Here is a 26,036-nt window from a genome sequence, read left to right as displayed (position 1 = left end):
GGAAAGAAGTTATTTATTTACCCTTCATAAAATCACTTACCAGTCATGGGAAGGAAAAAATGAGGGCTTTTGTCCAAAACAATAGGAATTATTGTTGTGTTGCATGATGATTCTGTGAACCCCTTTAGAATAAAAAAGCCCGGTCACATCACGACTGTTGTTCTAGCTGTGAGACACCATCGTACTGGCTCCTGTGACATTTCTTGGTTTTCTTTCTAGACCTGAACTAGTTATTTCCTACTTGCCTCCTGGAATGGCTAGTAAAATAAACACTAAAGGTAAGAGATGATGTGTACTCTATTCTATTTGAGTGCATTAAGACATTCTTTATCCGGATTCCTTAAATCATATGGAATCATTGTCCAGCATCTTTGTGGGACGTGTAGTTGGTTACTTTGCTTCTTAAGGCATTTTATTTAATGGGCTTCTTTTCTTTCTTTCTTTCTTTTTTTTTTATTAAAAAAAAAAACATTTCACTGGAAATGTCACATTTGCAATCCTCCTTCATTCATGTTTTCACAGCTTTGTTGAGTCCCTGTGGAGGATTGCACTACAAGTTTAATTCTGCAGGTTTCTTTGAAAAGAGCCAAACTGTATGAATTTTAATACTCTGCTCTTATAAAGCATCTCCTTCTGTATTTTTTTTTTCCCTAAAATATACTGAAGTCATTCTGGCTTCTTTTACAGCTTTGCAGTCCCCAAAAAGACCACGAAGTCCTGGGAGTAATTCAAAGGTTCCTGAAATTGAGGTCACTGTGGAAGGTAAGGGCCAGTGTTTCTGTAGATTCTGCAGTCTACTAGTTAGCTCAGTTCACTAGCTATATGTTTATACAGATGAAGTTAATAAAACTAGTTTTACATGTGAACAGCTGTCTGTGATAAAGCTACATTTCTGAATGTTTCTAATTGAAAAAGTTTAAACCAGTAACAGAAACAGATAACACGGATCACATCATAAACTGCTCCCAAGAAAAGCCCTAAAATGCTGTTTCTTTATCGTAACAAGTAAGGGTGCAGAGTCACGTGGAATGTCTTACCTTTTTATTCCTCTTCATTTTGTTTCTATTCTTTTAAGGAAAGAAAGTTTAGCAGTGCCTTGAATGAAAGTATTTTCTTTTTCTTTTTTTTTTTTGAGATGGAGTCTTGCTCTTGTGCCCAGGCTGAGTGCAGTGGCATGATCTCGGCTCACCACAGCCTCCACCTCCTTGGTTCAAGTGATTCTCCTGCCTCACCCTCCCAAGTAGCTGGGATTACAGGTGCCTGCCACCTCGCCAGGCTAATTTTTATATCTTTAGTAGAGACAGGGTTTCACCATGTTGTCCAGGCTGGTCTCGAACTACTGACCTCAAGTGAGGCATCGTGCCCAGCTGGTTCTCATCTTTTCAGGCTCACAGTTTTAAAATAATGCATGTAGTACCAAAGACAATCTCCAACCAGCTGTCAAGTATGGGTATTTATTCCGTCTCTTCATAAATGCAGAAGGAAATAATTGCATTACGATCTTTTTTTTTTTTTTTTGAATCAGAGTCTCGTACCATCAGCCGGGCTGGAGTGCAATGGTGTGATCTTGGCTCACTGCAACCTCTGCCTCCTGGGTTCACACGATTCTCCTCCCTCAGCCTCCTGAGTAGCTGGGACTATAGGTGTGCACCACCATGCCTGGCTAATTTTTTGTATTTTTAGTAGAGACAGGGTTTCACTATGTTGGCCAGACTGGTCTCCAACTCCTGACCTAGTGATTCACCCTCCTCAGCTTCTCAAAGTGCTGGGATTACAGGTGTGAGCCACTACGCCCGGCCTGGTGTTAACTTTTTAATGTAGTCAGGCTCGTGGGTGTAGAGTGTGACTTAACTTAAGTAAACCTAGAATGCCAGTGATTCATTTAGTGTAAGAACGAGATCGTTCCGCCAGCTCAGTTGTGTCCTCTGCTCCTGTGTCATCTTGCCCACTTGTTTGTAAAAGATTGCTTCATGAGCTTACAGTATAATAAGCAAGGATGTTGGCCTGGTAGAAAACTGTGGTTCTGGAATGTTCTGATTTCCTCTGTGTGGATGCACCCACCAGGTAACCCAGCTGCTAGAGCCAGCTGGTCCGGCACCCCTTGCTTTCATTACCAGCTTCTGAGGAAGCAGTGGTCCTTATTCAGGAGTTCTGACATCATTAATGACTGGAAAGTTGGGTCAGAATGCTGTATAGGGGATGGCATGCTGCTTGCCTGCCATCCCCTGCTCAGATCTGTGAAATGATTCGTGAAGTTCCCGTCCACAGCATGTCAGGGGGTGAGGGCACCGAGGAGACAGACTCAGAAGGTTGATGCCCAGCACCACCGCTCACCAGGTTATGCAGCCCTTGCAGCTCTGCATTCCACAGCTGAAGCAGAGACGGTAATAGTGCCTGTGAAGGATGAGGGCTCACAGGGGCGCTCTTGGTATGGTGACCAGTATCCACTTTTTTTTTTTTTTTTTTTTGAGACAGAGTATCACTTTCTAGCCCAGGCTGCAGTGCAGGGGTGCAATCCCAGCTCACTGCAACCTCTGCCTCCTGGGTCCTGGTTCAAGCAGTTGTCCTGCCTCATCTTCCCAAGGAGCTGAGATCACAGGCAGGTGCCACCAGCTAATTTTTGTATTTTTAGTAGAGACGGGGTTTCACCACATTGGCCAGGCTGGTCTTGAACTCCTGACCTTGTGATCCACCTGCCTCAGCCTCCCAAACTGCTGGGTTTACAGGCGTGAGCCACCATGCCCGGCCTCCAGTATGCACTCCAGTAGCTATTGATAGTATTTCTCAAAATTTGTTTATCAAGCAAAAGTCATTATGCAAAGATAGGCATACAGAGTAAATAACTCACTTCAAAGGTAATTGTGGTGAAAGCCCAGAGCCCATACAAACGTTTCTGCAAATGAAGGAATTTGGAGTTTCGAGATGTATCCTGAGTGTTTTATAACTTAAAGAATTTAGATGAAACTTAACTTTTCTTCTTCTTTTTTTTTTTTTTGAGACGGAGTTTCGCTCTTGTTACCCAGGCTGGAGTGCAACGGCGCGACCTCGGCTCACCGCAACCTCCGCCTCCTGGGTTCAAGCAATTCTGCCTCAGCCTCCCGTGTAGCTGGGACTACAGGCCGCGCCACCATGCCCAGCTAATTTTTATATTTTTAGTAGAGACTGGATTTCACCATGTTGACCAGGATGGTCTCGATCTCTTGACCTCGTGATCCACCCGCCTCGGCCTCCCAAAGTGCTGGGCTTATAGGCATGAGCCACCACGCCTGGCCTAACTTTTCTTTATCTTTATATTATCTCGACTCTTTCATTCAGATGTTGAAAAATAGCTTACTTTGATTGTTTATTAGATGTCCCTAAATAAGAAAGGCAAGGTCTGGAGTTTATACGGGTAAATAGAGCTAGCACTCATTTTCGTGTAGTAGAAAAGAGCTGACAAACTTGAGCATTATTTGTTTTTTTCTTTTGAGACAGAGTCTCACTCTATCACCCAGGCTGGAGTGCAGTGGCACAATCTCAGCTCACTGCAACCTCCACCTCCTGGGTTCTAGTGATTCTCCTACCTCAGTCTCCCAAGTAGCTGAGACTACAGGTGTGCACCACCATGCCTGGCTAATTTTTGTATTATTAGTAGAGATGCGGTTTTGCCATATTGGCCAGGCTGGTCTCGAACTCCTGACCTCAGATGATCCATCCGCCTCAGCCTCCCAAAGTGCTGGAATTATAGGCATGAGCCACCACACCCAGCCTTGAGCATTATTTCTGAGTTGTAAGAATTGAAAGAAACGATATGTCAGAGCTCATGGAGAATCCAAAAGAAAACTTCATTATACAGATAGTGGTACCTAAAGTTGTGCTTCTGTTCAAGCATTAAAACGTTTAAGCAGACATAGGAAACGAAAAATGAGATGGTTTCAGAAAGGTGTGGTGATGCACTGAGTGAGATTAACTATCTCAGACCAGCCAGTAAGCGAATTCTCTTTTGGGTGGAAATACCAGGCTGCAGGAGTGGAAGTAGAAAAATGGGTTTCTCTGGAACCCGCAGGAATGACAGGAATGCCCATTTCCATTTGAGCCGAGCTTTGTTTTCTGGCACAGGCTAGACTTGAAGATTGTAGCCTAGAGACACCTGCGTCATTAAATGTGGTTATCATTATTTTCATTCCTTTAGGCCCTAATAACAACAATCCTCAAACCTCAGCTGTTCGAACCCCTACCCAGACTAACGGGTCTAACGTACCCTTCAAGCCGCGAGGGAGAGAGTTTTCCTTTGGTAAGTATGCATTTTATTTTTCTTTGTTGAATCGTTTTAAATAGAAGGAGTTAATCATGTTTTATTTTACCAGGTGGATCGTTCTTATTCATGAGTTGGCATACATCAAAGGTTAAAGAAATGGACTATAGAACCACACTGCCTGGGTTCAGGTCTTTGTTCACATCTGATGCCATTTGGGCAGGTGAATGCTCCCTGCCTCAGTTTCCCTTCATGCAAAATGGGGATAACATTACTTTCTTTCTCTGAGGTTATTATGAGGTCATAAGGACTATCATTTAAAGTACTGAGAACCATACCTTGCGTGTAGTAGACACTATAATTGGCGGGGGCTTTTTGGGGATTTTCATTTGGTTTTTTTCTTTATTTTAGCATTTGTTCACTTATTTGTAGCTGACATAAAAGCAATGTACAAAAAGAGTTTGCATATGTATCAGGATAGGAGTAATTGTCAAGTCATACAGTGGTAAAAGATTATTCTTTTTTTTTTTTGAGGCCCTCCTGCAGTGCAGTGGCACAATCTCGGCTCACTGCAACCTCTCCCTCCCGGGTTCAAGCCATTCTCCTGCCTCAGCCTCCTGAGTAGCTGGAACTGCAGGCGCCCACCACCATGCCCAGCTAATTTTTATATTTTTAGTAGACACTGGGTTTCACCATCTTGGCCAGGATGGTCTCCGTCTCTTGACCTCGTGATCCGCCCGCCTCGGCCTCCCGAAGTGCTGGGATTATAGGCATGAAGGATTATGCATTTTTTATTTCTTCTTTTTTTTTTTTGAGATGGAGTCTCACTCTTGTCGCCCAGGCTGGAGTACAGTGACATGATCTCAGCTCACTGCAACTTCCACCTTCCTGGTTCAAGTAATTCCCCTGCCTCAGCCTCGTGAGTAGCTGGGATTACAGGCACATGCCACCACACCTGGCTAATTTTTTTTGTATTTTTAGTAGAGATGGGGTTTTACCATGTTGGTCAGGATGGTCTTGAACTCCTAACCTCAGGCAATCCACCCACCTCCCAGAGTGCTGGGATTACCAGCATGAGCCACCGTACCCGCCTTATTTCTTCTTAAAGATGCACAAAGATGTAACATTCCTGCCTGTGAATGTATGCTGATAAGTACTGTGACACATATTGCAATTTAACTATCTTATATTCTATATGCAGAGGCCTGGAATGCCAAAATCACGGACCTAAAACAGAAAGTTGAAAATCTCTTCAATGAGAAATGCGGTAGGTCTGTTTTGAAATGTTCTTACTGAAGCTCGGGAGTGCCTCCATGTAGTAGAAGGGAGCAGAATGAGATCCTGGACGTTGGAGCGTCCCTGTGCTTGGTGGTGTGTGGGTGTTTCAGACTTGAATGGCGTCATTACTCCCATGTTTTGTTCTGTGTACGCGGCTGTTTTGCAGGGGAAGCTCTTGGCCTTAAGCAGGCTGTGAAGGTGCCATTCGCATTGTTTGAGTCTTTCCCAGAAGACTTTTACGTGGAAGGCTTACCTGAGGGTGTCCCGTTCCGAAGACCCTCTACTTTTGGCATTCCAAGGCTGGAGAAGATACTCAGAAATAAAGCCAAAATTAAGTTCATCATTAAAAAGTAAGGGAATCGGATGGAGTGGGGTTAGCGTGAATGGGTCGTGTTTGACACTGGGAGATGGGTCTGTGTTTGTGGCAGGGCTGAATTAGTCAGAGAAGCTCTTTTTTAAGCTGCACTCTTGTATATGTTTACAATTTTCTGGCCAGGCACAGTGGCTCACATCTGTAACCCCAGCACTTCGGGAGGCAGAGGCAGGCAGATCACCTGAGGTCAGGAGTTTGAGACCATTCTGGCCAACGTGACAAAACCCGTCTTTACTAAAAATACAAAAATTTGCCGGAAGTGGTGGCGCGTGCCCGTAATCGCAGCTACTCGGGAAGCTGAGGCAGGAGGATCACTTGAACCCGGGAGGGGGAGGCTTGAACCTGGAAGGCAGAGGTTGCAATGAGCCGAGATCGTGCCACTGCACCCCAGCCTGGCAGCAAGAACAAAACTCCGTCTCAAAAACAAAAAAAGAAAAGAAAAAGAAATTTTCCTTCTGCTGCTAGTGGAAGGGAAGGAGGACTCCAGCCTACCACAGAGATAACGACTTCTGGTTGCTAAATGTACACAGCCGTGTTGTTACTGCTTGATGCTGCTGGAATCCTTTCATTTCTCCAACTTAATAGAATATTTTTAATTTCTCCTGCTTGCTTGAACGTGTATGGATTAGGCTAACATAATTAAAATAAATAGGAATGGGCCTGGTTCAGCCATAAATCCCAGCACTTTGGGAGGCCAAGGCGGGCAGATAACTTGAGGTCAGGAGTTCGAGACCAGCCTGGCCGACATGGTGAAACCCCAGCTCTACTAAAAATAAAAAAATAATAATAAAAAAAAATTATCCAGGCATAGTAGCAGGCGCCTGTAATCCCAGCTACTTGGGAGGCTGTGGCAGGAGAATCACTTGAACCCAGGAGGCAGAGGTTGCAGTGAGCCAAGATCATGCCACTGCACTCCAGCTGGGCAACAGAGCGAGAATTGTCTCAAAAAAAAAAAAAAAAAGAAGAAGAAGAATTAGAATTTTAAAGTATATGCTAATGCACATGAATCAATTGAAATGAATTTTAGGTTTCATAGACTTGGTGTTAGGCTTAATTTTGAGTCACCCAGGGATGTTTTCAAGCAAAGCCGGCCTTGCCGAGCGTAATGTCCACCTGCTGTACTCGCGATCAGCTCTGCAGAGGTTTGGCAGCCTCTATGCCCTCTGCTTCTGCTCACGCGAGAGTCTCAAGGGCTCCTGTTTTTACAGCCTTGCTGCGCACGTGGGGCGATTTCTGTTTCCATCCTCAAGTCTGGCGCTGATTCTTTTCAGGATACATTCTAACCTTGGGAAGAAGATGTCCATGAAACCACCATGGGGGAAGGGGGGCCAAAGAGAGGCAGCGATGGTTGTTAAACTTACAATTGTAATTTGTCTTTTTGGCTGTGGTTCTTTAGATAACCATGGGATTTCTGTTCTTCACTACTAAGAATTGAATTTAGACTTGACAGTCACCGGTTTGTAAATCTTTGACTCATTTACATTTTAATGTCAGAGTTTCACTGTTTGATCAGCACATTTTTTTTCTCTTTTGTTGTAGGCCTGAAATGTTTGAGACGGCAATTAAGGAGAGCACCTCCTCTAAGAGTCCTCCCAGTGAGTGCCTCTTCTGCATTTTTGTGGCTGTAGAACACTCTTAGGCTTGTGATGTGCAGCCGTGGTTTACAAAACCTGTTTAAAGCATAGCCATTGAGGCTGGGTGCAGTGGATTACATGAGGTCAAGAGTTTGAGACCAGCCTGGCCAACCCCGTCTCTACTAAAAGTATAAAAGATTAGCCGGGCATGGTGCGGGTGCCTGTAATCCCAGCTACTTAGGAGGCTGAGGCAGGAAAATCACTTGTACCCTGGAGGCGGAGGTTGTAGTGAGCAGAGATCGCACTACTGTATTCCAGCCTGGGCAACAGAGCAAGACTCCATCTCAGGGAGTAAAGGGGGAAGGAAAACCCATTCACAGGTGTAGTTTGGGCTATTTCAGTTTTTAGTTCTTCAGTAATTGATTGCCTCTGTGTGTGTGATGTTCTCCTAAGCACCACCAGGAAGAGAAAAATAGTGAAAAGCGGCCTTTCAGGGAGGAGAATGCCTTCTTGAAATGATGCACCATGGAAAGAAAGAACCGTGAACAGGACTGAGATAAAACAGTCTCAGCCTGTATGAGAGATGTTGACCATGTTTTCTATAAATTCTGATTTTAAATTCATATTTTCAGGAAAAATAAATTCATCACCCAATGTTAATACTACCGCGTCGGGTGTTGAAGACCTCAACATCATTCAGGTGACAATTCCAGGTACGATTTCTCTGTTTCTGTCATAGTTTGTGGGGGTCTCTTCGGGGTCTCTTGGACTTTCCCGGCCAGGGCAGTTTGCTCAGCTCATTCAGGGACTGGGACGTGTTGCACATTGCCTGGTACCCCTCCCAGACCCCTGCGCCAGTTGCCTTCGAAAAACAGTTGCTCTCCAAACAGCTCCGGCAAGTCTTGGCACTTGGCATGAGCTAGAACCCATTAACCACCCAAAGGTCTAGTCTGTTCCTTAAAACAGTCTATATAAGGCCGGGCACGGTGGCTCATGCCTGTAATCCCAGCACTTTGGGAGGTTGAGGCGGGAGGATCACTTGAGGTCAGGAGTTCAAAACCAGCCTGGCCAACATGGTGAAACCCTGTCTCTTCTAAAAATACAAAAAAATGGCCAGGTGCGGTGGCTCACCCCTGTAATCCCAGCACTTTGGGAGGCCAACTCAGGTGGATCACAAGATCAGGAGTTCAAGACCAGCCTGGCCAAGATGGTGAAACCCTGTCTCTACTAAAAATAGAAAAATTAGCTGGGCGTGGTGGCGCGCACCTAAAATCCCAGCTACTTGGGGGGCTGAGGCAGGAGAATTTCTTGAACTCAAGAGGCGGAGGTTACAGTGAGCCAAGATCACAGCCACTGCACTCCAGCCTTGGTGACAGAGCAAGACTCCATCTCAACAAATTAAAAAACAAAAAAATTAGCCAGGTTCGGTGGTGCACACCTGTAATCCCAGCTACTCGGGAGGCTGAGGCAGGAGACATGCTTGAACCTGGGAGGCGGAGGTCTCAGTGAGTCCAGATGGTGCCTCTGCACTCTAGCGTGGGGGACAGAGTGTGACACTCTGTCTGGGGGGGAAGAAAATCTATTTAAAACAGCAGATAAAGGTCTTTATAACAAGAATAAATTTGTAGCATTTTTAGTTAGGAATGATTTTAAACAATTCCAAATTTAATTAGTTCAAAATGCTCAAATACTTAAATCATTAAAAAATGGAAAATGCTTAAAAACATTACACAGAGCTCCTAAAAATTGGGATGAAAAGTGCATCTGAGCAATGGCTTGTACCTGTAGTCCCAGCTACTTGGGAGGCTAAGGCAGGAGGTTCACTTGGGCCCAAGAGTTCGAGGCTGGCCTGGGCAACATAGCAAGATACCATCTCTTTACCAAAAAGGAAAAAAAAAGCAGTATTTAAGTTTTAGGTTTTCTCTGAACTGTTTTAGATGATGATAATGAAAGACTCTCGAAAGTTGAAAAAGCTAGACAGCTAAGAGAACAAGTGAATGACCTCTTCAGTCGGAAATTTGGTAAGTTTTGGATTTGCAAAGTACAATTGCAATAAGCAAAGAGATTTGTTTTAATAAGATCATTTCAGCATACAATGGTTAGGTGGTTGTAATCTTCCTATATAAAAGGAATTAAAATGTAAAAGTAAGTGTTAGGCCGGGTGCAGTGGCTCACGCCTGTAATCCCAGCACTTTGGGAGGCTGAGGCGGGTGGATTACAAGGTCAGGAGTTTGAGACCATCCTGACCAACATGGAGAAACCTCCTCTCTTCTAAAAATATGAAAATTAGCCGGGCATGGTGGCACGTGCCTGTAATCCCAGCTACTTGGGAGGCTGAGGCAGGAGAATTGCTTGAACCTGGAAGGCAGAGGTTGCAGTGAGCCGAGATCGTGCCATTGCACTCCAGTCTGGGCAACAAGAGTGAAACTCCATCTCAAAATGAATGAATGAATGAATGAATGTTTTGTTTGTGTTAAATTCATTTAATAAGATACCATTAGTGTTATACTATTGATGGTCACTATGAAAGTTAATGAATTTAAGGTTCACCATCTGGCAGTGTGTCTAATGCTTGTAATCCCAGAACTTTGGGAGGCTGAGGCGGGTGGATCAGTTGAAGCCAGGAGTTCAAGACCAGCCTGGCCAACATGGTGAAACCCTGTCTCTACCCAAAAATGCAAACCATTAGCTGGGTATGGTAGTGCATGCCTGTAATCCCAGCTACTCAGGAGGCTGAGGCACGAGAATTGCTTGAACCTGAGATCAAGCCACTGCACTCCAGCCTGGGCGACAGAGTGAGACTCTGTTTCCAAAAAAACAAAAAAAAAATTAAGGTTTATACTTAAATTTGTTCGAAGTGTACAAATATCTTAGTTAACAACAGACACAGTCTTTAAATGTTGATCTTGTGCTTTTTACAGGCTTTTTAACGTAATAGATTAACATCTGCTGTTGTGCTGTTTGTCTCACTATCACTATAGGTGAAGCTATTGGTATGGGTTTTCCTGTGAAAGTTCCCTACAGGAAAATCACAATTAACCCTGGCTGTGTGGTGGTTGATGGTATGCCCCCTGGGGTGTCCTTCAAAGCCCCCAGCTACCTGGAAATCAGCTCCATGAGAAGGATCTTAGATTCTGCCGAGTTTATCAAATTCACGGTCATTAGGTAAGTGAGTTTCCTGCTTAGTCATGGGAACAAATCCGGAGCTCATGAGGCTGAGTCATCTAAAATGCAGTCACAGGTAGACGTTGAATCAGGCTTCCTATGCAGTGCGATGAACAAAGGAAGAGAACTTGTTTTGTTATTAGGATGTTAGATGCTCTTCTACCTAAGCGTTGACAAACTAGAGCTGTTTGCTAAGTTCAGCCTGCCTCCTGTTTTTAGAGTCTTATTGAAACACAGCGACATCCATGTTATTCATGGCTGCTTTCCTGTCACAGGGAGTAAGTAGCTGGGACTGACACAGCATGGCCTCCAGAGTCTAAAATATTTACTCTCTAGCACTTTATAGAAAAACCTTGGCCTGTAATCCCAGCACTTTGGGAGACTGAGGCAGGTGGATCAACTGAGGTCAGGAGTTCAAGACCAGCCTGGCCAACATGGTAAAACCCTGTCTCTACAAAAATACAACAATTAACCAGGCACGATGGCAGGTGCCTGCAATCCCAGCTACTCGGGAGGCTGAGGCAGGAGAGTCGCTTGAACTTGGGAGGCGAAGGTTGCAGTGAACCAAGATTGTGCCACTGTACTCTAGCCTGAGCAACAGAGCGAGACTGTCTCAAAACCAGAAAAGCCTTGCCAACCTCTGTCTTAGGGCACCTTGTCATGGGCTTTGGGTCAGGCAGATTCGACCTCACATCAGCCATTTGTTAGCCAGGTCACTCTGTTAGTTGTCTGTAAATGAGAGTGGTCATTGTCCCCATTGAGAGTGTCAGCTCCTGTCCATATGAACAGGCATGATGATTGTACCCACCCCCAACAGCATTGTGAACGCCACATTCCTTCCCGTGTCCTTGTCACAATAAGAGATGCCCACCTGAGCACCAGTCCCAGGTTATCTTCCCTGTTCTCTTCCAGCCCCCAGAAACTTACTACAACTCCACCTACCCAATCCGTTCATCCAGTTGCCACTGTCTCTAGTTCAGATCTCTTAGGACTGGCACTCAGAAATCTCATAATACATCCTCTGGAGGCTTCTTCTCTCTCATCTTCTTCCATCCTTCCTTCCCTAAAAATCCCATATTTTTGTTCCACTTCGCCCATGGCCATTCTCCATATCATTCCCAGGAGTTAAGCAAAAAGCCTCTTCCATTCTTGTGTTTGAGTCACTCTGTTCCCTGCTCTGCGTTTCTATTTTTTGTTTTTTCTCCATTTTATTGTGAAACATTTTCTAACCGTGTTCTCATTATTCATACATATCTATCTCTTCCATAAGTTTACAAGGTTGTGGGTAATATTTCTCGTGGTGGTACGTAAGTGACGTGGGCTGCTCATGAGCTGAATAAACAATGATACCTGTAATTTCTTGTGGAGTGGAAATAAACTGTTCTACTTTACAATTTGTTTCTCTCTTTAGACCATTTCCAGGACTTGTGATTAATAACCGTGAGTATTTTGTGAAGCGTTTTTCTTGTTTTTCCTGTGTCTGGCGTGTGTGTGTGTGAGTGTGTATACGTGCTTACAGATCTCATGTTACCTCACTACGTCGGTAACCATGCCAAATGGTTGTCTTAGCCCTCAGTAAAAACACCAGGCGTTTCCTAGTTGTAAAATGATTCAGGCTCCTTAACTTTTCCTATCCTCGATGTACTTAATCATAAAATGGTAATAATAGCACCAATTTGGGGAGGGGAGGTTTCCAATAGATGGAAAACAGCTAGAACAGGTGTCAGCAAGCTCCTGCCGATGTGTGCGCATAAAGTTTTATTGAAACCACTATCGTGTCCATTTTTTAATGGCAGAATTGAGAGGTCACAGCAGCAAGTGTATGACCTGCAAAATCTAACATACTTACTGATTGGCTCTGTACGAAAAAAACGTTTGCAGCCCCTAACCTAGAATAGTATTTAGCCTATAGTATGTGCTTCGCCTGTGGTATGGGCTCAGCAAATACAATCTCTATTTATTACTGCTTTTATGGCTATGATAATTACTGGACTTGAATTTCATGACAAAGTCAGTCATTTAATGTGCCTGCTTCTATTAATATTTAAGCACAGTGACTGGCGCACGTTGGGCTCAGATATTGCTGAGTACTCACTCAGTGTCCTTTTAGTTCCTTCACGTTCGTGTCATTTTCAATAGTATTTTCCACAAAACTTAATTTTGTGAGTACGTTTTGTTTTCTTAACTTCATTATTAAAAATGTATAAAAGTAGGCCGGACGCAGTGGCTCACACCTGTAATCCCAGCACTTTGGGAGGCTGAGGCGGGCGGATCACGAGGTCAAAAGATCGAGACCATCCTGGCCAACATGGTGAAACCCCATCTCTACTAAAAAATACAAAAATTAGCTGAGCGTGGCAGCACACGCCTGTAGTCTCAGCTACTCGGGAGGCTGAGGCAGGAGAATTGCTTGTACCCGGGAGGCAGAGGTTGCAGTGAGCCAAGATCGCGCCACTGCACTCCAGCCTGGCGACAGAGCAAGACTCCATCTCAAAAAAAAAAAAAAAAATGTATAACAGCAGGGCCAGGCATGGTGGCTCATGCCTGTAATCCCAGCACTTTGGGAGGCCAAGCCAGGCAGATCACTTGAGGTTAGGAGTTCAAGACCAGCCTGGCCAACATGGTGAAACCCTGTCTCTACCAGAAATCTAAAGAAGTATCAAAGTGAGACTCATATTTTTCTAATACCTGAGCATTTCAGTTTTTTTTCTGGTGGAAGTTCATTGTTTTAACTCTTTAAAATCCACCTACATTGATCCATCAATTCTATAGTTTACTCTTTGGAAGAGGAAGCACTTGAGTGGCAGGCGTAGAGCTTTTCAGACCTGTGTTCAGCGCAGCCACACGAGACCTCAATGAGCCCTGGAGTGCGGAAGCTCTGCAGTTTTCCGCCTGCCCCTGCTGTTCTCTGTCCACACTGCTGACCGTGTTTTTCGGCCTCCATTCACTTTCTGGTATCATGGACTAAGCGATGTGTCTTCTGCCACCAAGCTTTGAGTCTCACTTTAACATACAGTTGACTCATTTGCTTGTAGCACAGACCCTGAGTTCACTGGATAGGCTGTGTTTTTAGTCCACCTTCTGTCTGGGGAAGTGTGTTTATCTGGTGATGTCAGTCGTTAAGGACTGGTAGACCTCGCTTCATCATCTATGAATCATGTCCCTGACATTCAGCTTAATCACACCAGGGAAAGAAATCTCCTGGTAATTTTTTCTTTGCATCTTTTAAAAATTAACCTGAGTTCATCCATCTACTGAATCATTTTTTGTTTCCAAAGAATGTTATATTTTAAACCTATTTGCCCTCTAAGTTGATGTTTAAAATGTTTGATTTTGGCCAGGCGTGGTGGCTCCCGCCTGTAATTCCAGCAGTCTGGGAGGCTGAGGGCAGGAGTTTGAGACCAGCCTGTTCAACATGGTGAAACCCCGTCTCTACTAAAAATACAAAAATTAGCTGGGCGTGGTGGTGCACACCTGTAATCCCAGCTATTCGGGAGGCTGAGGCAGGAGAATTGCTTGAATCCTGGAGGCGGAGGTTGCAGGGAGCTGAGATTGCACCAGTGCACTCCAGCCTGGGCAACGAGAGTGAAACTCCATCTCAAAAAATAAACAAAATGTTCTGTTTTGTTCCTGTTCTTGTGCAGTAGTGTGGAAGAAGGTTTTATGGTAATTACTATGAATTTGTGATTGTGAGGGACATATCAGAACTCAGGTTTGTTTCCTTCTCATCTGGAGGGAAACAGCAAGTGTATGTTAAAATGCTTTTCCGGGGGAACAACATGGTCTTACATTATTTAAACCAATCTGCTTCATTTTCAGAGCTGGTTGATCAGAGTGAGTCAGAAGCCCCCGTGATACAAGGTGAGTGAGGCAGGGGAGGGCCCGGAGCTACTCCTGCCTGCCTGGTGTCACACATGGCATGCCTGCGCGTGGCCTCAGCGTTCAGTTGCCTGCACACACAGTTACACAGCACACACAGGCGTCTTTGTGGTTTTCACTCCTGAGTTTGACAGGTGATCAAAACATAAATGCAAGCTGTGGGTCCTGACTGAGAACTGGGGGCTGCAGACCACGTGTACCCACTATCCCAGGTCAGGCCCAACATCAGGAACCCCAGGATTAATGGACAGACTGAACTGGCAGAGTAAGAGGGCTGTCTTTTTAACTTGACTCTGCGCCATCAGTTTCTAATGACTGCCATAAGTCAGTGAGCTAAATGTTGTGGAGCAGAAATGTACGCATTGTGCTCTTAAAAATTTCTTAAAAAGGTCAGGCACGGTGGCTCACACCTGTAATCCCACCACTCTGGGAGGCCCAGGTGGGTGGATCACCTGAGGTCAGGAGATTGAGACTATCCTGGCCAACATGGTGAAACCCTGTTTCTACTAAAAAATCCAAACATTAGCCAGGCGTGGTGGCGCATACCTGTAGTCCCAGCTACTCAGGAGGCTGAGGCAGGAGAATTGCTTGAACCCAGGAGGCGGAGGTTGCAGTGAGCCGAGATTGCGCCACTGCACTCCAGCCTGGGCAACAAAGCGAGACTATATCTCAAAAAAAAAAAAAAAAAAAAAAAAAAAGGTCCTGTGCTGTGTGACTCATTGAAAGTAATGAAGCTGAGCATGGTGGCTCACACCTGTCATCCCAGCACTTTGGGAGGCCAAGGCGGGCAGATTAGTTGAGATCAGGAGTTCAAGACCAGTCTGCCCAACATGGTGAAATCCCATCTCTACTAAGAATACAAAAATCAGCTGGATGTGGTGGCATGTGCCTGTAATCCCAGCTACTCAGGAGGGTGAGGCAGAAGAATTGCTTGAACCTAGGAGGCAGAGGTCGCAGTGAGTCGAGATAGTGCCACTGCACTCCAGCCTGGGTAACAGAGTCTCAAAAAGTAAACAACAAAATAAAAACCACAGAAACAAACAAGTAATGAGAAGCTTTTACTAAAGGGAGTAAACAGAAGAATGCGGGGTAAAGCGTAACGAAGGAACCGGTTGTTTTCACGGTGGGGCTGTGTTAAGACATTATTTCAGACTTCAGTTGTATATGTGGATTTAGGACCACATTTGAGAAGTAGAAATTTGAAAGTACACTTGGATAATTGTGTGCTTAATCTCAACACGGTGGGTATTCTTTCATTGTGCACCTGTGTTTGTACAGAGTCTGGAGAGCTTCTCTTCCTCCTCCTGGATTCTTTAGATAGTATAAAGCAGCTGTTGAACAATGTGGAAATCAATCTCTGTGTTTCTCTTTAGAATCAGCTGAACCAAGCCAGTTGGAAGTTCCAGCCACAGAAGGTAAAAGGGTGGGGTGGTCCTGCTGTACAAATCTGTAGTCTTTAAGACTTTTTTACTTATTTATTATTTATTTAAAGACAGAGTCTTGCTCTGTCACCCAGGCTGGAGTGAGATGGTGTGATCTCTGCTCACTGCAACCTCCACCTCCTGGGCTCAAGCAGTTCTCCTGCCTTAGCCTCCCAAGTTGCTGGGATTACAGGTGTGCACCATCATGCTTGGCTAATTTTTGTATTTTTAGTAGAAACTTGGTGTTTCACCATGTTGGGCAGCTGGTCTCAAACTCCTGACCTCAAGTGATCTGCCGGCCTTGGCCCCAAAGTGCTGGGATTACAGGCATGAGCCACCTTGCCCAGCCAAGACTTTTATCAGGACTAAGGGTTGTATGTTTAAACTATTTCACTAGGACTGGGTGATGGTTTTGCTCTCTTTCTTCTGGGTGAATTGGATTTGCAGGTTATGCTGTTGAGAGATGAGGCATAGCTGCTTTTGCTTCACTTCCCCAGATGACTTGGTGAATTCTACCTGAAGTCAGTTGAATGAATGACCGCTACTAACCTAGATAATGGTGTCCTTTAAACGCATACAAGCCAGAAGCTGTATGTTACTTTGAAAACATAAGTAACAGAATCTAGAATGTATTGCTCAGGAGACGTCTCTCTGAAGCTGTTTTGCTGTTTGGTGTCTACTCCTCCTTATTAAACCATATCTTAGTAAATAGCTTGGTACGAATGGATTTATGATCGAGCAGCTTTGCAAAATAATTAACCGGTCCCATTTTGTTTCCGTTGATAGAAATAAAAGAGACTGATGGAAGCTCTCAGATCAAGCAAGAACCAGACCCCACGTGGTAGACCTCTTCCCTCCTAGGGTAAATCAGCTTCTGTGTCCGGGACGCCGTGTGGTGTCCATCTGAACCCCCTGCATACGCGTAGCTAATGTGATCTCCCTCCTTTAACATAAGATGGCGGCCCCGCTTCCAGGGGATGTGGGAGCCAGGTGGGAGCCTTCCTGGATGGTTAAGCTAGAAGATTCAACAGGGAGATTCTCCTTGGATCAGTATCTCTCAGTCAAAGATGTAAAAGCACTTTTGCCTTAAAAAGAATGTTGTTTCTAATCGGCAGAGTAAACGCTGTCCTCCTCATTGGAATCCGCTGAGTCAGAATCATTAGGCTGCCTTTTTATTCCCCTTAGCGATGGTATTTGCAGTCTGACAGAGCTGCAGATCTAACGTTCATCTTGCAGAGTTGAGTTACAAGTCCGATCCTGTTATTCCAGATTTCTTAAATTCACCCAAGTTATCATAGGAGGAGTAGGTTGGGACCAGAAGTCAGGAAGCTTTGACAATGGAATTTTTTTTTTTAATCCAGAGACTTCTCGTACTGGAATTTGCCTTACACTGTCAGCTCATGGACTTACGCTTTCATATTGCTTTATGAATGCATCTGCACCCAAGTCACTGTTAGCAGAACTGGCAGGTTAAAGTTGTGATGTTCGTGACTGTTGAGTTCCCGTGGTTAGATTAACCTGTTTGCTTGCTTCTTTGTTTTCTTTCCTGTTCTAGCTTAAAGTATCAGTGGTTGAGAAGAGCTTTTCGGACCTGTTACTACCCCAAGCTGTGTAATATACTTGTATAACAGAAATACCTTCTATACAAACCTTTTTTTCTACTTTTAGATAGAAATGTCTACTTTTTCAGCAGTTCTGTGAATTGAATTAAAGAGCAGAGTGACTGTGGGTCTGGAATGCCTGGTGTAACTGGGGAATGTATTATCAGGATTTTACAGCAATGCTGGAAAAACGACAGGGAAATGTCAGGGATGAATCCCACCAGATTTTTTTATGTACTCAGCAGAGCCTTCAGTTACGGTGTTTATTTTCCAATCAAGTGGAGATACCCCCTACTGGAACATCTCAGCTTCTGCAGTGAAGAAAAATTCCTGTGATAGTTCAGTTCTTTAGTTTTTCTATTTGAAAAAAATCATTTAAATGATCCTTTGTTCACGGCTCTCCTTAATGACTGAGTGAACAATTCGTATCTGTATATTTGACTAAACGTTTTCCTAAGCTATCTCTCATGGTTCCTATGTTTTTTTTTTATCATAATTAAAAGCAAAACCGTCTGGATCACCTAACAGTCAGAGGTCAGTATCTCAGCGTGTGAATTATAGATTAAATACAGAGAGAAACTCTTCCACTTTTACTTTTCGTCCAAATAAAATGCATGGTGTACCAGAAGTTGAAGACCGGGGTGAGGATCGGGGCTTGCTCGACGACACTCAGGCGGCCTCACCATCGCGGGACCTGCTGCGGCGCGGATTCGTAGGAAGGCTGTTCTGGCCCGGAGTCCAGGGCTCGCCGGGCCGGCTTATTTCCTAGTGCTTCTTGTAACCCTGAGGTGCCGGTGCGGGGAGTGAGGAGGGGTCAGGGGCTCTTGACGCAACCTCTGACGTGCTGCGCCTTCCTAGGAGAGTCTTACATGTGTTGAGATTTCACAAACGGTGCAAGTTGTAAAATACCAGCTCTACAAGAAGCTAGGCTATGTGACGGCATAGTTTTTCAGTAGCTTTATCACAATATTCACAATGGAGAATTATATGACATGGTAGCAGAAATAGGCATTTTTATGTGTTGCTTCTATTTTACCTCAAATTGTAGATATAGGGTAATCAATAAAATCCATCCATGCCTTTCACACACTAAGGCATTGCTCTCTCGGCTGTTTTCATGGTTCCGTTTTGGGGGGAAGCTTGGGGGTGGCGGGGCATAGCTGGAACACAGACCGAGGCCGAGGCTGGCGCCAGGCAGAGCCCGCCGTGCCTCCTGGGGACAGCGCCGCTTGCGGTGTTTCTGAGACCACCGCTGCCCGTCTCTGAGCTGGGCCAGGGCCCGCGCCCTTCCATCTGGGCCGCGCCAGCTGTGGATGAAGAGCAGCAGAATTCCCGGCCATCGAGAGCTCGCACAGCAGCCCCTCCCGCCCGAGCCCACGCACCGGCTCTGGGGCCCCTCTTCTCAGCATGGTCCGTCCCTGCCTCTGCCGTGCCCGAACCGCGGGTGCCAGAAAAGGAAAGTGATCTCACGATTCGCCTGCCTGCTGACCTGGGATGAGACCGCTTCTCTGATAGCATCTCACGGTTCTCGTAACGTTTCTTTAAAACGTGCCCTGCTCTTGTTGCCCAGGCTGGAGTGCAATGGCGCCATCTCGGCTCACTGCAACCTCTGCCTCCCGGGCTCAAGGGATTCTGCTGCCTCGGCCTCCCAAGTAGCTGTAATTACAGCTGTGTACCACCACACCAGGCTCACTTTTGTATTTTTCATAGATCCCTGCCAAGGAATCGGGAGTTTCTCCATGTCGGTCAGGCTGGTTTCAAACTCCCAACCTCAGGTGATCCTCCCACCTCGGCCTCCCAAAGTGTTGGGATTACAGATGTGAGTCACCATGCCTGGCTGCCTTAATTTTTTAATTGGTTGAAGTCATCTGACATGTAAAGTGAGGTCTGCGAGATTGTTCTGGAACTGTATCGATGAGGACGTCGTTGCCCCAGTCTTATTCAGAGGCTTGAGGATGCAGCTTGGACCCGGGTCTGCGGTACCCTAGAACCGGGCGCTCAGAGATAGCCAGTCGCCAGTTCATTTTGAAGTAGGCTGGTTTTTCTGAACCTCCTCCTGGCCTCCCCCGGCTTCTTTCCTCCAGAGACCAAAAGTTCCACCTGAGAGGGAGATGGAGTGCCCAGGCCTTTCTGTTTTCTACATCACACCCTAAGCTCTGGTCTCAGTAAATTCAAGGCACCTGGCAAGCTTAACCATTGGAGCAGATGATTGTCACACACCAACGCGGCATCTTTTGGAAGGTCACTGCTCATCTTCCTAAACGGAAGCCCCAGTTTCTGGACTTGGGTGCCTTGTGAGGATCTGATGTTCTCACAAAGTGCCTCAGTTTCCCTATGATGGGGAAGGGGAAGGGGGGGTGGATTTTAGGAATGGAGGTGACCTGGAGGCCATTGTCCCTGTTTTTAGATCTTCGAGACCAGAGGGATGTCCACAAACAGGGCTGTGGGTCCTTTACTCTCAAAAGCATCACTTCCCCTGCCTGGAGTTCAGCTCCTGCCTGGATCCATGGTGGGAAGGGAGCTCTAGCTCTCTGCACTTCACCCACAGCTGCCCACTCTCCTAACTCACAGGGCAGACTGGGCGAAGCTTGCAGCCAGTTGTAGCAATCACAGGTCCCTAGGGGTCTGGTGGCCCATCAATGACAAAGGGCAGGTGGACCTGCTCTGGCTACACCCGAGGGGCCTTCTCACCCTGTGAACTGGGCTAAAAACTAAGCCCAGACTATGGCCCATGCTTCCCCTCAGTCACCTCAGGGGTCCCTCCTTACCTGCCCCCCACCCCCACTACACCTTAATTTTTTTTTTTTTTTTTTTTTTTTGAGACGGAGTCTTGCACCGTTGCCCAGGCTGGACTGCAGTGGTGCGATCTTGGCTCACTGCAACCTCTGCCTCCCAGGTTCAAACGATTCTCCTGCCTTAGCCTCCTGAGTAGCTGACATTACAGATGCCTACCACCATGCCCAGCTAATTTTTTGTATTTTTAGTAGAGACAGGGTTTCACCATATTGGCCAGGCTGGTCTCGAACTTCTCCAAAATGACAAGGGTTCACCCACCTCGGCCTCCCAAAGTTTTGGGATTACAGGCTTGAGCTACCAAGTCTGGCTTTTTTTTTTTTTTTTTTTTTTGATGGAGTATCGCTCTGTTGCCCAGGCTGGAGTTCAGTGGTGTGGTCTCAGCTCACTGCAACCTCCGCCTCCCAGGTTCAAGCGATTCTTCTGCCTCAGCCTCCCAATAGCTGGGATTACAGGTGTCCACCACCATGCCTGGCTAATTTTTGTATTTTTATTAGAGACAGGGTTTTTCCATATCAGGCAGGCTGGTCTTGAACTCCTGACCTCAAGTGATCTACCTGCCTCGGCCTCCCAAAGTGCTGGGATTATAGGCATGAGCCACCGCGCCTGGCACCTCACCTTAATTTTGGGGAAGTTCAGGAAAGCCAGCTCTGAAAGTGCCTGTGAGGCAAGCCCAGCTGGGGAAGGTGATTCCTGTCTGACTTCCTCCCCAGAAGCAAGAGCGGGGCCGGCTGTGGCATCCACTTCCTGCGGGAACTCAAGGCTGCTCTCGCCTCAGGCTACATAAAGCAGTAAAAATCCCCCCAGGAGGACCCCTTGAGAGGGTGAGGGTGACTGGGCAGACACAGGCAGGGCCAGTGACAGAACAGAGAGCCAACCTCCCAGAGCCCCAAATGCCACAGGCTGAGAAAGTCTAGCTGCATCTGAAGGATCTGCTGAACTCCCGCCCTGATTGACACTAAAATTGTCCCCTCCTGTATGGTGCCCACACCCTCCAGGGAAAACCCCTGGATAAAAGGCAGTCACAGGCAAGGCTCAGTGGCTCACGCCTGTGATCCCAGCACTTTGGGAGGCCGAGGCAGGTGGATCACCTGAGGTCAGGAGTTCGAGACCAGCCTGACCAACATGGCAAAACCCAGTCTCTACTAAAAATACAAAAATTAGCTGTGTATGGTGGTGTGGGCCTGTAATCCAAGCTACTCACGAGACTAAGACAGGAGAATCGCTTGAACCCGGGAGGCAGAGGTTGCAGTGAACCGAGATGGAGTCACTGCACTCCAGCCTGAGTGACAGAGTAAAACGCCATCTCAAAAAAAAAAAAAACCAGAAAAAAAAAAAAAGGCAGTCACTGCAGGTCTCCAAAATGACAAGGCCGGAGCAGGGGACCCGGGGTGCAGGTCCATGAAGCTGTGGCAAGTGTTGGCACCACAGCCTCAAGTTCCTTTTGCTGGCCTGCAGGAGGTGAGCTTCAGCCCCATGGAGGTGAGATGAGTCTCCGCGGTGCCTCTGCACCTGTGTGAGCCCTCACTGAGAAAGCCACATCTACAGGTCCTGCCTATCTTCGAGCAGCCCGCCCCCAACTCCAGGCCTGTGTGACTTAGGGACTGTCCCAGCTCTCCCCGGGGAAGTGACTCGGGGGGCCTGGCCCTCAGCAAGTCCCGGAGGGACTGCAGCACTGCTGATGTCACTGCACTTCTCGGGGCTCGGGAGACGTGGAAACAGCCACTCCAGACCAGACTGCTGCCTCTTAGGGCGTGATTTTTCTCATTACTGAAATTTATTTTAAGTGTACAGAAATCACCATTGGCCGGGCATGGTGGCTCACTCCTGTAATCCCAGCACTTTGGGAGGCCGAGGTGGGTGGATCACGAAGTCAGGAGATGGAGACCATCCTGGCCAACATGGTAAAACCCCGTCTCTACTAAAAATATAAAAATTAGCTGGTTGTGGTGACGCACTCCTGTAGTCCCAGCTACTTGGAAGGTTGAGGCAGGAGAATTGCTTGAACCCAGGCGGCAGGGTTTGCAGTGAGCCAAGATCGTGCCACCATACTCCAGCCTGGGCAACAGAGCGAGACTCCGTCTCAAAAAAAAAAAAAAAAAAAAAAAAAAAAAAAGACGGAGGCTCAGGGAGCTTCAGGCACAGGCACAACTCAGCTGTCAGCTTGCCCGTCTCCCCATGGGGCCTGGGCCTCCATCTGACTCCCCTGAGTTGAATGCCGGGGGCCTGGAGCCCATTCTCCTGGGTCCCAAGGCCAAGGACTGGAGGGCGGTGTGATCAGGGCGAGGGGAGAGCGGAATCCCAGGGCTGTGGTTCAGCTGTGTCCTGAGCAAGTCTCCCAAGGCCAGGTCCCTGATTCCCGTCTGCGGAGGCCTCGGGGTCCACCCCTGCCAGGCAGAGCCCAGCTTGGGTGATTTGGCTGACGGGTCCCCGGGGAGGCAGTGAGTGACCTACATTTCTTTTTTTTTTTTTTTTTTTGAGACGGAGTTTCACTCTTGTTACCCAGGCTGGAGTGCAATGGCACGATCTCGGCTCACCGCAACCTCCGCCTCCTGGGTTCAGGCAATTCTCCTGCCTCAGCCTCCCGAGTAGCTGGGATTACAGGCACGCGCCACCATGCCCAGCTAATTTTTTGTATTTTAGTAGAGACGGGGTTTCACCATGTTGACCAGGATGGTATCAATCTCTTGACCTCGTGATCCACCCGCCTCGGCCTCCCAAAGTGCTGGGATTACAGGCTTGAGCCACCGCGCCCGGCCGTGACCCACATTTCTTTTTGCTTTTTTCGTTTGTTTGTTTTTTGGAGATGGAGTCTCACTCCGTCGCCCAGCCTGGAGTGCAGTGGCATGAACTCGGCTCACTGCAACCTCTGCCTCCCAGGTTCAAGTGATTCTCTTGCCTCAGTCTCCCAAGTAGCTGAGATTACAGGCGCCTACCACCATGCCCGGCTAATTTTTGTATTTTGGTAGAGACGGGGTTTCATCATGTTGGCCAGGCTGGTCTCGAACTCCTGACCTCAGATGATCCACCTGCCTCGGCCTCCCAAAGTGCTGGGATTACAGGTGTGAGCTACCGAGCCCGACTTATTTTTTTTTGAGATGGAGTCTCACTCAGTCTGTCTCCCAGGCTGGAATGCAGTCGCGTGATCTCGGCTCACTGCTGTAAGGTTTGTTCTGGGGTTATTGCCGAGTTTAAAAGGAAGAAACTGAGGCCAGCACAAGAAGATCCAATGGGAAGGGTTTATTCAGGCTCCCAGGTGAGGTTCTGCGGTCCTACAGGAAGGGCCGGAGAAGTCACACGGACTCCTCTCAGACATGGGGTTTTATACGGAGTGGAGGCGTTTGATTGGTTGTGCGCAAGGTGAGTGGGGCCCGGATGGGACAAAATGGTATTGGGTAGGTCCTGGCGGGGCTTTTTTCCGGGCTGCCAGTGAGGAGGGGGATGTGTCCGAGCTCCTGGCGAGCAGGGGGTGGGGGAGGGTGTTCGTGCTCCCGACGAGGGAGGCGGGGTGTGTCCGAGCTCCTGGCGAGGGAAAGGGGAGGGTGTCCGTGCTCCCGGCGAGGCAACCGGCCTTACAACTGCCACCTCTGCCTCCCAGGTTTAAGCAATTCTCTTGCCTCAGCCTCCTGAGTAGCTGGGGTTACAGGCGCCCACCACTAGGCCCGGCTAATTTTTGTATTTTTAGTAGAGACAGGGTTTCACCATGTTGGCCAGGCTGGAGGGGCCCGAGTTTCTGCCTATTGCCACCTGCCTGTCAATGCAGCCTGGGGATTGGTCACACAGCACCAGTGTCACAGGTACCTTGGGTCCCATCCTGCTGCCCAAGGCAGGAGGGTGAGCTGGTCCTGTGGGAGGACAACCAGGAGGCCGTCACCCAGGGCCTGCCAAGGGGATGGATCCTGGCTGTCACTCACTCAAGAAGAGGCAGCAGGAGAGGCTTAGGTTAGACCTGGGAAATCCCACGGGAAGGCTGATTTGCTCCAATCCTGGGAACTGTTAGATTCCCTTTCCCCACACAGAGGGCACTGTGTGGGCCTGTGCCCTGACACCAAGCCCCCTCTTTCCCCATATGGTCCCCACTGGCCCAGCCTTGGGGAATTCCTGGTTAAGGAAATGGGGAGCTCAGTCCATGTGGGGAAGACCAAGTGGCCTGAGGGTGGGGAATTGACATTTGGAAAAAGGCCAGGACTGGCAGTTCAGACCCGGAAGCCCCTGCTCCTTTCCAGCCGGGCTTGAGGTGAGAGCCTCCCTCATGAGCCCCCTACTCTCATTCATTCATTCATTCATTCATTCATTCATTCATTCATTGTTCAAGGGCAAGGCATAGAAGTGCAGTGATTAAATCGTGGGCCCGGGTCCAGACTGCCTGAGTTCAATCCCAGTTCTAGCCAGGCTCGATGGCTCCTACCTGTAATGCCAGCACTTTGGGAGGCTGAGACCAGCGGATCACTTGAGGCCAGGAGTTCGAGACCAGCCTGGGCAACATTGCAAAACCCTGTCTCTACAAAAAATACAAAAATTAGCTGAGTGTGGTGGCACAATCCTGTAATCTCTGATACTTGGGAGGCTGACACAGAATTGCTTGAACCCGAGAGGCAGAGGTTGCAGCGAGGCAGCATTGTGCCACTACGCTCCAGCCTAGGCAACAGCTGGAGACTCCATCTCAAAACAAAAGCAAATCCGAGTTCTGCGTTTACTAGCTGTGAAAACCTGTTTTTCTCTCCGTATTCCCCGTCTGTGAGGTGGGGAAACTTGTACCCACTACCCGAAAGCCTCATTGTGAGGGGAAGATGTGATTGTAAATAGAAAGCACTTAGAATAGTGTCTGACTCGCGGCGGGGTGGTGGGCGGGGGCCCTTCCTGTTAGCACTCAGGACGTGGGGGAATTTGAGGGCACTGGTATTGTTCTAATATCCAGTGAATGGTTAACCAGCTGTCTCCTTCCTATTAATTAGGTAAGATATGCAGTACGCTTTTATTCTCTCTCTCTCTCTCGAGATGGAGTCTACTCTGCCGCTCAGACTGGAGTGCAATGGTGAGATCGGCTCACTGCCACCTCCGCCTCCTGGGTTCAAGCCCCGCCACCACGCCCGGCTAATACAGATGTGATTTTCTATACATTTCACAATACAAACATTTTTAGAAATTCTATTTCCGGCTGGGCGTAATGGCTCACGCCTTGTAATCCCAGCACAAGCCTCGTATAAATGACGTCCTCCAGAACATGTGCTCCATGTCTGCCGTCCTTCCCTTAGCGATGTGTCTGGAAGATTCCACTGTGTCGTCCTGTGGGACAGTTCCTTGTCATTGCAGGTAGATCATGAGGTCAGGAGTTCAAGACCAACCTGGCCAAGATGGCAAAACACCATCTCTACTAAAAATACAAAAATTAGTCATGTGTGGTGGTGGGTGCCTGTAATCTCAGCCACTGAGGAGGCTGAGGCAGGGAATTCCTTGAATCCAGGAGGCAGAGGTTGGAGTGGGCCAAGATCATGCCACTGCCCTCTAGCCTGGGTGACAGAGAAAAACTCCACCTCAAAAAAAAAAAAAAAAAAGAAATTCTATTTAAATGTCTTATCTTTTATTACTTCCTTCCTTCACTTTTATTTTATTTTATCTTACTATTTTTTAGAGACGGAGTCTTGCTCTGTCACCCAGGCTGGATTCAGTGGCACCATCTCGGCTCACTGCAACCTCTGCCTCCCAGGTTCAAGTGAT

At 47.2% G+C, this 26,036-nt stretch overlaps 1 protein-coding gene across 11 annotated transcripts in view; it reads left to right on the top strand.

Annotated features, from left to right (window-relative positions):
* Positions 1 to 18,618, top strand: part of GTF2I (general transcription factor IIi) — a 107,667-nt gene extending 89,049 nt beyond the window's left edge. For all 11 annotated transcript variants that reach the window (XM_064375644.1, XM_064375638.1, XM_064375642.1 and 8 more), the window contains 14 exons: positions 220 to 278; positions 688 to 762; positions 4,172 to 4,273; positions 5,436 to 5,501; positions 5,679 to 5,862; positions 7,425 to 7,480; positions 8,092 to 8,172; positions 9,397 to 9,480; positions 10,441 to 10,624; positions 12,036 to 12,064; positions 14,444 to 14,485; positions 15,877 to 15,918; positions 16,711 to 16,786; positions 17,480 to 18,618. In XM_064375644.1, the coding sequence (XP_064231714.1) occupies positions 220 to 278; positions 688 to 762; positions 4,172 to 4,273; positions 5,436 to 5,501; positions 5,679 to 5,862; positions 7,425 to 7,480; positions 8,092 to 8,172; positions 9,397 to 9,480; positions 10,441 to 10,624; positions 12,036 to 12,064; positions 14,444 to 14,485; positions 15,877 to 15,918; positions 16,711 to 16,769 (1,063 nt within the window). In that variant the 3' untranslated portion in view covers positions 16,770 to 16,786; positions 17,480 to 18,618. The remainder of the gene's footprint in view (positions 1 to 219; positions 279 to 687; positions 763 to 4,171; positions 4,274 to 5,435; positions 5,502 to 5,678; positions 5,863 to 7,424; positions 7,481 to 8,091; positions 8,173 to 9,396; positions 9,481 to 10,440; positions 10,625 to 12,035; positions 12,065 to 14,443; positions 14,486 to 15,876; positions 15,919 to 16,710; positions 16,787 to 17,479) is intronic.
* Positions 18,619 to 26,036: the final 7,418 nt, after the last annotated feature.

This window comes from Aotus nancymaae, unplaced genomic scaffold, assembly GCF_030222135.1.
Source record: "Aotus nancymaae isolate 86718 unplaced genomic scaffold, 86718_ANA_hifiasm-v0.15.2.pri h1tg000012l, whole genome shotgun sequence".
In the NCBI taxonomy this organism is placed as follows: Eukaryota; Metazoa; Chordata; class Mammalia; order Primates; family Aotidae; genus Aotus; species Aotus nancymaae.
The sequence above is the reverse complement of the archived record's forward strand: the minus strand, read 5'-3'. Positions and strand labels throughout refer to the sequence as shown.